This window comes from Molossus molossus, unplaced genomic scaffold (genome assembly GCF_014108415.1).
Source record: "Molossus molossus isolate mMolMol1 unplaced genomic scaffold, mMolMol1.p scaffold_m16_p_23, whole genome shotgun sequence".
Taxonomy (NCBI): domain Eukaryota; kingdom Metazoa; phylum Chordata; class Mammalia; order Chiroptera; family Molossidae; genus Molossus; species Molossus molossus.
The window spans coordinates 15,613,107-15,626,443 of record NW_023425359.1 but is presented as its reverse complement, the minus strand read 5'-3'; the positions used below and the strand labels follow the sequence as shown (position 1 = coordinate 15,626,443).

The following is a 13,337-nucleotide window of genomic DNA, read 5'->3' as shown; positions in this document are numbered from 1 at the left end:
GAGCACTCGGGTTGCCTGAGCCAGCAGGAAGGACGCTGGGGCCCATGAACCCACCTCGGAGGACGTCATCTGCTCGGAACGACTCCATCACCAGGTCATCTTGGAAAGCCGTTCGCTCTGTCTGCCCTTCTCCCAACAAAGAGGTTCATGATTTGGGCACAAATTAACTCCTTTCCCCAACCAAACCCTTACTCTTTCTCCTTTTCTCTCTCTCTCTCTCTCTCTCTCTCTCTCTCTCTCTCCTCTCTCTCTCTCTCCAACACACAATCTAGAAGGCAACCCTGCCCCTCACCCCCTCTCTCACCAGGCTCCACCTTACTGACAAATGTCATCCTCCGATGGCAGCAGGTCCCTGGTGAGACCAGACCTGGCGGCCGGGGGAGAAGGGGTTGGCACAGGCAGTCATGGGTTTTGTCGCCTCTCGCTAAAGAAGAACCAAGGGTGGGGGCAGTATCACATTAACAGGCAACTTCCAAAGAGTAAGTAAAGGAACAGAATGTCGTCGTCCTCCGGTGTCCTTCCCGTTAGCACCTGTGATCGCGCATTGCTCTGCTCAAAACCTTCAACTTCCTCCACTGCCTGGGATTTGAAATAAAAACTAACAGGATGTGAAGGCCCTTCACAGTATGGCTCCGCCCATTTCTCCAGCCTTCCTCCCATCGTAATCCACGTGCAGCTGATCCCCGTCGGACTTGGGTATCAGGAAGCACGCCCCGTCTTTCCCACTCTGGGGTGCTGTTGCTCATTTGCACCCTCTGTTTGCAGAGTCCTCCCTGCAACAGCACCTGCCGGATCTCCCTCCTCCTCCACGAAGCCTTCCCTGATGCCGCCCACTCTCCAGCCACCAGTCACCCCTTTTGCTTTGTGCTTCCTGGAGACCTTAGCTGTACTTCTCTGCGCAGAGATCACAAGCTGCCTCGGTTCATGGTCATCAGCCAGATTGGACTCAAAACTCCATTTATGCATCAGAAACTTCCCTGAGCCCATCCCTGGCCTGCACGGCTCCCCATAGGCTCCCTTCTCGGAGCCCCAGCACCTTCCTGAGCCACCTGACATGACTTGTCTCCACCCCATGATCGCTTCCTGCAGCAAGGGTGTGAGCCCTTTCATCCATTCATCTCAGCAGATGCTGACACACAGTAGGGGCTCCATGAATGTCCGATGAATGAAAATAAATAAGCAGATGACCCAATAAATCAATGAAGCATCTTTTGTTCCTGTGCGACTCCCAACAGCACCTGACGTAGGTGTGCCCCTGAATCTCGCTGGTGTCAGAGACGTGAGCCCAGCCAGGACACGCGTGAACCTGGCAGATTCCACCTCCGCCACCAGCAGGGCCTTTGCCTCCAAAGCAGAGGGCTAACAAGGGAAGACAGAGGCACAGGCTGCTGGGGATGGAGGGGCCACTCCTCTGCGACCCTCTCCGAGGCAGGTGGCCTCACACAGAGGTCAGAGCAGCCACACGGCCCTGGTGACGGGGCACAGCCTGTCTCTCTTCTGATCCAGACATTCTTGCTCTCAGCTCACCCAGAACACTCCTTAGACATTACAATGCACGGCACGCAAACAGAATGTCCCTCGGCTGCTGATGCGAAATGGGGCTGCCCAGCTGGAGGACAGTTTCATTTTCTCTTCATCTGCCTGGGTCCTGACTCTCACGGGGCCCACCTGGCTCTCTCAGCAAGCGCGGCTCCAGGGAGAAGCGGCGGGCGCGGGCGCTTGGATCCCTGCCAGTGACGGCGTAAGGTGCGAACAGACCGTCGTGACAAATATGCTTTTTGTAGGCAATGTGTCCAAATGAGTGTGTTCCCCTTCAAAGGGTCCCCTTGGGAGAATAAACATTTATTCTGTGGCTTGAACTATTTCAGGAGCTTGTCTGGGGGACCCGCCTGGGAGCCCGCGGCACACTGCTGGGGTGCTTCTCAGTGGGGACACGGCTTTGATCTTTGCACACAGTTTAAAGTTTCAAAAGCAGACAAGATGCCTTTGGATCCAAGGTGAGTGGTAAATAACGTGGATAAAAAAGCTGAGAAATAATCTTGACAGACAAGTCCCTCCCCCGCGACAGATCTGTCCCATCAGGGAGCGAAGGTGGAGTCTCCTGGGTCACTGACCCCATGGGAATTTGGGAACCCCTGAGCTTTGTGCTTCCTGCTCCTTGACTAGGTTATATATGTGATGGGTTTCCTATTTGTTAAAATAATGAAGTGATATATGATTTTATCCCCTGGGACCCCCACCCATTGCATCAGTAGCTTGAGGGCTTCCAGAAAACAGAACACCCTGACCATAACGATGAAGTCCTCGCTCAAGGAAAGCGGTAAGTCAACCAAGAAATAATAATCCTGAGCCAGGCTTTGACAGCAACAGAATCTCTCAGCTCAAAAATCCCCTTTAGCCCTGGCCAGTGTGCTCAGTGGTTAGAGCATTGGCCATGGAAGGGGCATGGGTTTGATTCCTCGTCAAGGGCATGTACCTGGATGCAGGTTCGATCCCCGACCCCAGTCGGAGTCGTGCAGGAGGCAACCAATCAATGCGTCCCTCTCACATCGATGTTTCTCTCTCTCCCCCTCCCTTCCACTCCAAGAAATCAATGGGGAAATATTCTTGGGTGAGGAGTAACGAAACAAAATTCCCTTTAGATGCTACAATCAAAGTGTGGCCATCTGAAAACCTACTGTTGTTATAGGCCCAGGTAGCAAGGACTCAGGCTGTAACTGAAGGGAATACCTGAGCACCGAGGGAGACGGCGGAGAAGCTTCTGGGCTACAGAGAGGAGGGAAGAAAAGAGAAGTTGTAGATATTGGAACCCCGGCCCCACCTCAAACAATGGCTAAAGGGGGAACAATAGTTTTCAACCCCAAGAAGAAGCCAGAGCAGAAAGGACTTTTGTTCTGCTTCCCACTGGGGACTCTGGGAGCAGAATAAAAATTGCAGCAGATAGAAGGTGAAAGACGGTGGCGAGGAGCGCCCCCTAGTGTTCCCTCCGCTATCAGATGGTGAACACAGAGGGTAAGGACGAAAAGGCAGGTCTCACTGCTGTGGTGACTCTGGGAGGGGAGGGAGGTCAGGGACTGGATGGAGGACATGACGTGTCCCTGTACACTGAGGTGGGCCTGAGTCAGCCAGGAGAGGGCCGCTGGGTCCTGATAGTACCAGGACAGACCACACAATACTCCAGATACTCCAATCACATCTCCAGGAGACCAGCCAGGACCCAGGGGGCATCACCGGTCACACAAGGACCCTTTCCCATAGCCCCAAGGACACGTGCCCTTCCTTGTATCCAGGCGCTCTCTTGGGGAGGCCATAGAGGGACCTTTAAGAAGCAAGAAACCATCAAACGGAGTGACTGAGGAACATTTATCCAAAACAGGCAGAGGCCAGAACACCTTCAGTTGGCTAGTCGACCGTCGATCGGGGCTCCCAGCCAGCTGCGCATGGTCTCGGAGAGTAAAGAATGCTTTGCCGATGGCACGTCTGAGTGTAACGCAAAGACTTTGACCTTGCTACTAGGAGGTTGTTGCGTGAACATCCATCTTCCATATGCGGTTGCAGCCGAGACATCCTTCACCTGCGCTTCGCTGTGAGGCTGCTGCCGGGTTGAGGCACAGGCGCTGTTTCAGCTCCGCACATTAGTGCCCAGCCATCCAGCCACCCTCCCTCTCCGCAGCCCCTCCGACGTGCTTTCCAGCCCCCCGCATTTCGTTCCTCCTTTCGATACATCACACGCTCACACACTCTTGCGGCTGTTTTTGCTTTGCTGACAAGTCCCACCTCCCTGGCTGAACGAAGCTCGCTGGAGGAGGGCAATGGGCTTGTACTTTCCATGGGCCCCTGCAGAAAATGCTTACATAATAAAAACACCTTGGGCCAGCCGGTGTGGCTCAGTGGTTGAGCATCGACCCCTGCACCAAGAGGTCGCCAGTTCGATTCCCGGTCAGGGCACATGCCCAGGTTGTGGGCCTGATCCCCAGTGGGGGGGCGTGCAGGAGGTGGCCAGTCGATGTTCTTTCTCATCGATGTTTCTTTCTCTCTCTCTCCAGATTCCTCTCTCTAAAATTAATAAAGAAAAAAAAATTTTAATAAAAAGAAAAAGACTTTGGGCCCTGGCCGATTTGGCTTAGTGGTTAGAGCATTGGCCTGCGACCCAAAGGGTCTCAGGTTCGAGTCCCAGTCAAGGGCATGTACCTGGGTGGCAGATTTGATCCCGGCCCTGGTTGGGGTCCTCTGGGAGTCAACCAATCGATGTGTCTCTCTCACTTCCATGTTTCTCTCTCTCTTTTTCTCTCCCTCACTCCCTTCCATTTTCTCTAAAAATCAATGGGAAACTATACTCAGGTATGGATTAACCGAAAGAAAGGAGTTTTTAAAATCACATTGGTATGAAATTGTCAGAAGTGACCTGAAAGGCCCTACCTTGGAGAGAGGCTCCGCACGGCCCGGCACCTCCGCAGAAATAAGGTGGTGGCCCCGGAGGCCAGAGACACTACCCGGCTCCCTGGACCCTGTGGCCTCAGCAGGTGAAGGCCAAGGGGCCAGGCTGTCTAGGCCCTTTCCTCATAGTAGACAGGACAGGGTGGCAGAGGGGTTGACCCTGAGGACACTGAGCACTAGGAATAAGACAGAGGGACAAGAGATGCCACAAAGGAGGAGAACCCCAAAGGTTGGATAAGACCCTGTTAGCAAAAGCAAACGCTCCACATGACTGGCCGGCACAGAACAGTCATCTGCTGCCTTTCTGCTTCCCGGAGGTGCGACCCTGCGCCGTCCAGATGCCAACAGCGGGTTTGGTCCTGTCCGTGCTCCGACGTGCCCTGATTGCTCACTCAGAGTAACCTTCAGTCCTAGTGAACGGATCTACTCCACACTGCCCTTGGAGGAGGCCCCAGATCAGACGGTTCTGGAAGAGTGCTTTGAAAGATGCTGACAGCAGTCTCGCTGCCCGAGCCTGCGCGCCGCCCATGGGGCTGGGCGGTGGGCCCCTCGGAGGGGATGCTGACGTATGCAGGAGAAGCAGCGTGAACACAGAGGTCACCTGAATTTAAGTCCTTCTGTCAGTGCCGTCCTCAGAGACGAGTAAAATGGGCCCTTTGTTCCCTTTTCAAAACAAGAATACAGAATACGAAACTCTATTCACTGACGGCAACCAAGGTGAGGACGCGTCCAGTCACAGGGGTGAAGAGAGAAAGCAGGTCGGGACAGAGAGGAGAGGAGGTGAGCAGACACAATAAGACAGGGAGAGCGGAGGCGGCTGGAGAGAGAAAGCCCAGCGCTCCCCACGCCGTTCACGGGAAATCTCACCTCCCTGCTGACCCCGCTCAGCGTGGAAAATGAACCACCACTAGATCAGAAGTCAGGATAAACAATGGGCATTTGTTATTCAGAAAGCCCTCTCATCTCTGTCTAGATTCTGGAAGGCTCTGTTGCTCGTTTGTTCAAGAAGAAAATCTGCTCCCTCTTCCTGCAAGCAGCAAGCAGCAAGCGTTGACATTCATTTTTCAGAGACCAGGGTCTGGTATGGTTGGACAGTGACATCCTTTAGGCCCATTTACACCTACAGTGGCTTCCAGTCCGGATGCAGTTTTGCAGCCAGAGGCAGGACTGATACCGGGCTTGGTGTCTCCCCGCAGGTGGATGGATCAACGGTGTGGCTTACTGTGTGGGCTGCACGGAGCCAGAGACGTGTGCATTTCATGCACAGGACAGGGTCTGTTTCACTGGCCACAGAGGCCTCGAGGAGTTTGGGGACACGCATGAGCCAGTGTGCAAGGGAGACAGAATGTGCTGGAAGCAGCAGTCGAGGGACCAGGGAGGTCTCTGCAGTTTCCTGAGTGATGTGCCAACCATGAGCACACATTGGAAATGGGCCCCCACAGGGGTGTCCTGCAGGGGGTCACACATCATTTATTCCACCACCATATGGGGCGGCCCTAGTGGGACACTGTGTATGTGACCCTTGCTAGACCTGGTGAATATGGGCTTTACCAAGAAGACAGAGGGTGGAAAGCCGGGTTGCTCGGGACACTGCCCCTCAGTGTGCCAGGGGAAGAGAGCCAGGCCTGGGGACCCGAGGGGTGCTTTGGTTTGGGGACGATTACATCAAAAAATATCCATTCAATGACTTGTGATAAAGACACTACAAAGAAAGAAAATTATAGGTCAATATCCCTGAGAAACATAGGTGCTAAAATCCTCAACAAAATCCAGCTGGTGTGGCTCAGTAGCTTAGCATTGACCCTGCACCAAGAGGTTGCTGGCTCGATTCCCGGTCAGGGCAGATGCCCAAGTTGCAGGTTCAATCCCCTATGGGGTGTGGACGAGGCAGCCGATCCATGTTTCTCTCTCACACTGATGTTTCTATCTCTCTCTCCCTTCCTCTCTCTCTCTAAAAATATCAATAACAACATTTTTTTAAAGGGATAAAAATTAGAATATGTCCCTGGCCGGGTGACTCAGTTGGTTGGAGCGTCATCCTGTACACAGAAAGGTTGTGGGTTCAATCCCCATCGGGGCACGTACAAGAGGCAACTGATCGATTTTCCTCCCCCCCACCCCCCTCCTCTCTCTCTGAAATCACTAAAAACATATTCTTGGGTAAGGATTTAAAAAATTAGAATGTGTATTTAGATTGGCTTGACTGCATAAAAACATGGAAATAATTTTTTTTTTTTTAATCCTCACCTGAGGACATTTTTCCATATTTTGTTCAGATCTAGTGGGAAGGGGAGAGAGAGAGAGAGAAACATCGATGTGAAAGGGACACATCGAGTGGCTACCACCCGCACGACCCAACCAGGGTGGGGACAAACTACAACCGAGGTACGTGCCCTTCGCGGGAACCGAACCCGGGTCTCTCTGGACCGCAGGCCGACGCTCTAACCGCTGAGCCAAACCGGCCAGGGCTGGAAAGAATTTTTTAAGTGGCCGCAGGGCAGCAAGCGATGGAGCAGATTCTCACTGTGAACTTCCAGTTAATTTCATTTTAAACAGTGTGTATTCAGAATAATAATAAAATATGGTAGCATAAAACTCCATAAAAACGGTGTCCCTTTCATTATATAGGTCAACTGTTAAAAAATAGCAATACTGCCCTGGCCCGTTTGGCTCAGCGGTTGGAGCATCGGCCTGAGGTCCAGAGAGACCCGGGTTTGGTTCCCGCTAAGGGCATGTACCTCGGTTGCAGTTTGTCCCCGGCCCTGGTTGGGTCGTGCGGGTGGCAGCCACTCCATGTGTCCCTTTCACGGCGATGTTTCTCTCTCTCTCTCTCTTCCTCCCACTCTATCTGAACAAAAAATGGAAAAATGTCCTTGGGTGAGGATTAAAAAAAAAATCGTAACACTCATTGTTGTAACCACTGCACAGCACTCCACTCTGAAAAGCCAGCAAAGCTGCGAACCAACACTGATCCATGTCACGCCCTGATTAGACAAACACCGCCGCCGCCTTCTTCTTGGGTGGGGAATCTCGCCTCCTAATCTCGCCACAACCCACATGGGTCAGAGCCGGTCCTGGCTCAGATCCGACAGCCACGCAGGTGGTTGGACCCAGCCACGGGCTTGCACCCTGGCATGCCGAGGCACCCACTTTGTACTTGCTCAGGCTCCTCTGGTCGACGGGCCCTTGGAGCCCGTCCCAAGAGCCTGGCCCCCTCAGGAAGTCGGACTCAACAGCCCTTCCCCTGCTGTTCGTTGAAAACCACCAGCTCGGAACACAGCACAGGGCGCATTGTCAATAACACTGTGATACCGACGGACGGTGCCAGACGGTACTGGACATGTCAGGGATCATTCTGTAAGTTACACAAATGTCTGACCACTATGCTGAACACCTAAAACTCATATAATGTTGAATAGCAACTGTAGTTGAATGCTTTTACTGTTGTTACTAATCCTCTCGAGGATATTTTCCCATTGATTTTCAGAGAGTGGAAGGAAGAAAAGGGAGAGAAAGAGAGAAACGTTGATGTGAGAGAGACACATTGATTCGTTGCTCCCCACATGACCCTGACTGAGGCAGGGGATCAAACCTGCAACCGAGGTAGGTGCCCTTGACGGGATTCGAACCCATGGCTCTTTGGTCCACAGGCTGTCGCTCTAACCACTGAGCCAAACAGGCCAGGGTGAACATTTTTTAATAAATAAATAAATTTAAAAAGAGGTTATAACGATACTGATTTTTTTTTAGAACAACAACAAAGAGAAAACCACCACCTCAGGGCGGCGCCATGGCCTGGTGGGAGCTGGACTCTGAGAGTTGGTTTGGGTTCATTTCCTACACTTGCAGCACCGGCCCATCCATCGGCCACGCACACTCACCATGGTAACGCTCGGGCCTCTCTTCGGAAACCCTCTTTTCTCCTTGCTTCAAACTGTTCAAAGGAAGCTCCATCCAAGTCGATCAATTAAAGGACACTTATTAAATACCTTGTCCAAAGTTAGAACAGCGCTAACAAGGAGCTGCTAAAAGCATAGATGGGGCGCTGCGCGTCCGCACGACACACGGGGAATTAGGAGAATCGTTTTTCGGGAAATAAAAGGCCCACCACACTCACCCAGGACAAGAAAGGGCTGAGGTCTGAAGGAATGGCACCACCCTGACTCATTTTCTCTGCTCTGTGCTCAGCCTCGGTGAGCCCTGGCTCAGGGGGTATTTGTTGTACTCATTAGCGGAGAGAACATTGGAAGCATTTAAAATAAAGTGCCCTGTGATTTTCAAAATCGTAATGTTTTCCAGCAGGGTGAAAACGTTTTTCTGGCTAGAACAAGGGGGGAAGGGGAGGAGGGAAGGGGAAGGGGGGCCCTCCCGAAAGATAAAGGTTATGAGGTCTGTACAGATGCTGAGATTCTGTTTGTTTTAGTGATTTTCACCAAGTAGGCTTTGTCTCCCCATTTGCTTTCCTTTCGTTAGTTCCGCATTTTGCAGCTGCCACTGGATGGCGGTGAAATCAATTCGGAGCCCTGCTAGCCCTAAAGTGCCAGTGTTGCCCAGTTCAAGTATGAGACCCGGGATCAGGAGGGCTTGGGGGTCAAGAGCATTAATCCACTAGGCCTGAGAACCTGGGTTTCTGACACCTGAGGCTAGAACTTACCAAACCGAACAAAATAAATTATTTCCAAAGCTTAACTGCACCAGATTGGAGGGAATGTGAAGGTTGAGAGGGGAAGGTTCTTCTTCATCCTAGGATCCCGGCCCCGTGAAAGAAAGCTTGGCTAGAAAGACAGGGTCTTTGTTTTCTACTAATTCTAAAAGCATCTATTTTGACAGTTCCTAATTGCATAAATATGGCCGTTTAATAGGGCAAATTATTTCCCCTTAAAGGTAACTACGTCGGTCAAGTGTAACAGCTTCATCTGATGTTACTCATTACACAAACACACCTGCCCTGCCCCAGAACAAATAGGACTGTCCAGTTACTCACCCAGACCACCTTGACAAATGTCTGTGCGTGTGGCTCCACCGATGATAAACTGAGGGCTGGGACACAATTCCTGAAGGCAATTTGGGACAAAACACAAGTCATAAGATACCCAGGGATGGTGGCAAGAAGGGTAAAGATGACTTTAGAGACATTGAATTCAGACCTCAAAGCAACCTAAGACATTGTCTACTGTACACCCCTCATTTTACTGCTGAAAACTCTCCTCTCTCCTCTCCTGTATCCTTCCTCGCTCTTGACTTTCTCCTCACTTCTCTAAACAGCCTTATCAATCTCCTTCAAGGGTTCTTCTGCTCGGCTCAACCCTAGGAATCAGGGAACCCCTGGGCCAGGCCCCCGCTCTCTGCAGTAATCCCATGTCACACAGCATTAGACAGCCCTAAGCATTCTCTCCCGGTGACATCGCCCAAACCCTGGCTTCAACTCCTACCTCAGGAATATGCTGACACTTCCCAAATCATTCCCCTGAGCTGGAGAGCCAATTACCATGCCACACAGCTTGTGGGACGGAAGCTCATTTGATTCATCTCCAGTAAGTCTACCGAGTTCGGCTGAACTTTTGAGTTTGGTTCAGAAGACAGTAGTCTGGAAAAGCCAGGGACGAGTTAAAATGTCATCACCAGAACGGTGCTGAGGGGAGTAAAGTAGACGGAACGTTCCTTTTACTACATGTTTTTCTGAGCATAATTCAAAATGCCCCCCCAGGGGAAGAAACAACCAGGAAACACCGTGACTAATACGTTATGACTCTTTCAGGGGCCCCAGGATGTCCTCGGATGTGTAAGGAGGTGGTATCTCAGCACATGCCTGAAGAACATTCCCGAAGTCTTCTCTCCATGGCTAACTTTCTACTGGCACTCAGATCAGACACACAGAGTGATTGGAAAGAGGTCAGCAGCCCCACCCCCACCCCCACTGGGGACACTATCTTTTTCTTCCTGAATAACAGTCATATCTTTTTTTTTTCTTTATTGATTTTAGAGAGAGAGGAAGGGAGAGGAAGAGAGAGGTAGAAACATCAATGAGAGAGAACATCGACTGGCCGCCTCCTGCATGTCCCCCACTGGGGATCAGGCCCACAACCTGGGCATGTGCCCTGACCGGGAATAGAACCGGCGACCTCTTGGTGCATGGGTCGATGCTCAGCCACTGAGCCACACCAGCAGGGAGTCGTAGCTTTTCAGTAGTAATGCTGAGTGTTATTCAGGTAAGGATCTCAACACACTCCATAGCACAATCGCTCAAGCCTTGCTCGTATCAGCCTCTGATGAATCGGTCCCAGGGAGACATGGGCACCAGCAAGGCATCCCAGGCCGGAGGGACTTCCACTGCATATTCTCAGTGACAGTGGCAACTTGGAAACATTGCTCCCAGGGCATTAGACCGTAGCTGACAGTCATGTTTGGCATTTCCAGGGCTCTGGCTGTGCACATTCAGGAAACCCAGAGATGCCACCGTCTTTGTCAACATCCCCGTCGGCGTGGCCACACACAGCCCGGCACCCGTCCCCCTCGGGTCTAGCCCCGTTTGACATTTTCGGCCTCGTCTCTGTTTCCCACGTGTTCACTGTTCTCCAGTTGCAGGGACTACGACTGCCCTTCTCCGGGTGTCCTGCTCTGAGCCCACTTCCACGGCGCAGGCCTCTGCTCACACCTGCGCCGTTCGTCTGTCGTGATCTTCCTCCACCACCCCAGCTCGAATGTCTGCCTAGTTAACCCGCCCCAAACACCTCCCCAACAGTGCACAACCAGTACTGGGCCCAAAAACAGAGGCCTAGCCCAGCCGGTGTGGCTCAGAGGTTGAGCGCCGACCCCTGCACCAAGAGGTCACCGGTTCAATTCCCGGTCAGGGCACATGCCCAGCTTGTGGGCCGAATCCCCAGTGGGGGGCACGCAGGAGGCGGCCAATCGATGTTCTCTCTCATCGATGTTTCTATCTCTTTCCCTTCCTCTCCCTCTGAAATCAATAAAGAAAAATGAAAAAAAAAAAAAAACAGAGGCTTAAAAAACTGTTCATTGAAATGACATGTCTCTGTCAGCTCTTGAGATTAGAATACAAAACCATGATCCCCAACCTTGAGTTTGCCAACATCCCAGAAAAATGCCACGTTTCAAGAGGGGCAGGAAGATGGACCTGAGTGGGCAGGAGGGAGGCAGACACTGTGGGCAAAACTGACCGAATGAACATGAAGGAGTAGAGGTAGTAAGGAGTTAAGTGATGGTTTGACCATCCAGAGAATTATCTGTTTATCCTCCTTGGTCAACCATGACCAAGATAATAGGTACCATGACTTGCTTTTCCCGTCATGGTCTAGAAGACAAAGGCTCCCCGGCCCAAAGCCACTGCACGTGCTTTCTTAGGAGGCCTGTGACGTGGTCGCCACAGGAACAGAGCCTCAATTCCACAGCCACTCTGCGGAGCGGCCTCCTACGCCTGCGGTTAAATCACTCCGCGAGGGTCACAGAGCTGTAGGCCGTGGGCATGGGTTCTGGGAGGATGGTTCTCCATTCTCTGCCTTCGAGTTGGGAGGTCGTACCGGTGGCAGCATCCAGGAGCCCCTGAGTCCCATCTGCATTCAAGCCCCACAACCCCCACCTCTCCACTCCCCAGCCCTGATGGAACAATGACACAGTCCTGACCTTAAGCAACCCGGCACCTTTCAGCAGTGATGTCACCATTTACCCCTCATCAATGGCTACGTCTAGCAACGGTTGACTTGTTCATCTGTGCTTCGGCCCAGGGGTCCTAGCAATGACCACCGTGCAGTCTGTGCCTGCGATGGGACAGGCACTATGCTCTGAGCTTCATCTCTACTCCTCATACCAACCCTGAAGAACAAGGTGCCAGGAGCACCATTTTACAGATGACAAAACTGAGGCTCACAGAGGTTATCTGCCCAAGACCACACAGGCAGAGCCAGGATTCATATCTGACCAGTCTGGTCCCAAAGACCACGCGTGTTCTTCCCTCTAACTTCACCACCTCTGACAAAGATGTTTAAAGGGAGAGAGGTGTTTAGGAATTGGGGGCCTAGGAATTTAGGCTCCAGAGCCATGCCTTCTCCCTCCGCTACTTCTGAAGAAGCGAGGGCCCTCCATCCTGAAGCCCACTCCTTACCGGGGGCCGCCTCCAGACAATGCCTTGAGTCTGGGGAGAGTATGGTCCAAGGTCCTTGTAGCCCAAGGCTGATGGGCTCGCTGGGAACTCTGGGTCCTTAAACAGAACCCCTGAGTCCAAACACTGCTGCCTGAGGGTCTCGAAGTCCTGGCCCAAGTACTTCACAGCTTTCTGGTTGGAGCCCAGACCTTCAGCTGCTGCCCGCTGCTTGGAGACCGCGGCCGCCAGGGCTGCCATGGCCGTGGGTGGGCTCCGTGAGGTGCAGGAGGGAGGACTGCTCTGTGCTCTCTGTGTCTGCCCCGCCGGGAGGGAGCTATAAGGCAGCTCGGAGGGGAGGTGGAGCTGGTAAACACCTCACCCGAGGCCCTGCTCCCGAGGGAAGTGAGTCATGGCCAGGAGCAAATGTGTACCAAGGTGCCAATGACTATGCCCCACCTTCCCTGTCTGCCTTTCAGCAGGCGCTGTGGAGGCTGGGAACCTTCCAAGGCCCTTCCCAGGTCACCAACCCGGGATTCATTAGGATCTCAGACGTCCCCACCTCTCTGCAAGGCCTGTTTGCCTCCAGCCCCTGGGCTGAGACCGGAAACTGCTTTGCAGCTTGAGGTTAGAGTCCACCAGGGCTCTGAGCAAGACGAGGGCACGGGGTTCGGTGGGTCTCCTTTCTCGCCAGAAAAGCGGGGCTCCGTATTTGATAGATGGATAAAAATGTCAGAAAGGAGCGACTCACAGAGGGGATCAGAGTGAGCCGGGCTGGACATCATTCCAACTCTGCATGAAGCCT

General features: G+C 52.6%; 1 protein-coding gene across 1 annotated transcript in view; it reads right to left on the bottom strand.

The window, feature by feature from the left end:
• CAPN8 (calpain 8) overlaps nucleotides 1-12,793 on the bottom strand; it is a 42,672-nt gene extending 29,879 nt beyond the window's left edge. Inside the window, exons 1-2 of the mRNA XM_036277519.1 lie at nucleotides 12,557-12,793; nucleotides 9,422-9,491 (exon numbers count right to left, since the gene is read on the bottom strand). Coding sequence (XP_036133412.1) covers nucleotides 9,422-9,491; nucleotides 12,557-12,793 — 307 coding nt within the window. The remainder of the gene's footprint in view (nucleotides 1-9,421; nucleotides 9,492-12,556) is intronic.
• Between the last annotated feature and the right edge of the window lie 544 nt (nucleotides 12,794-13,337).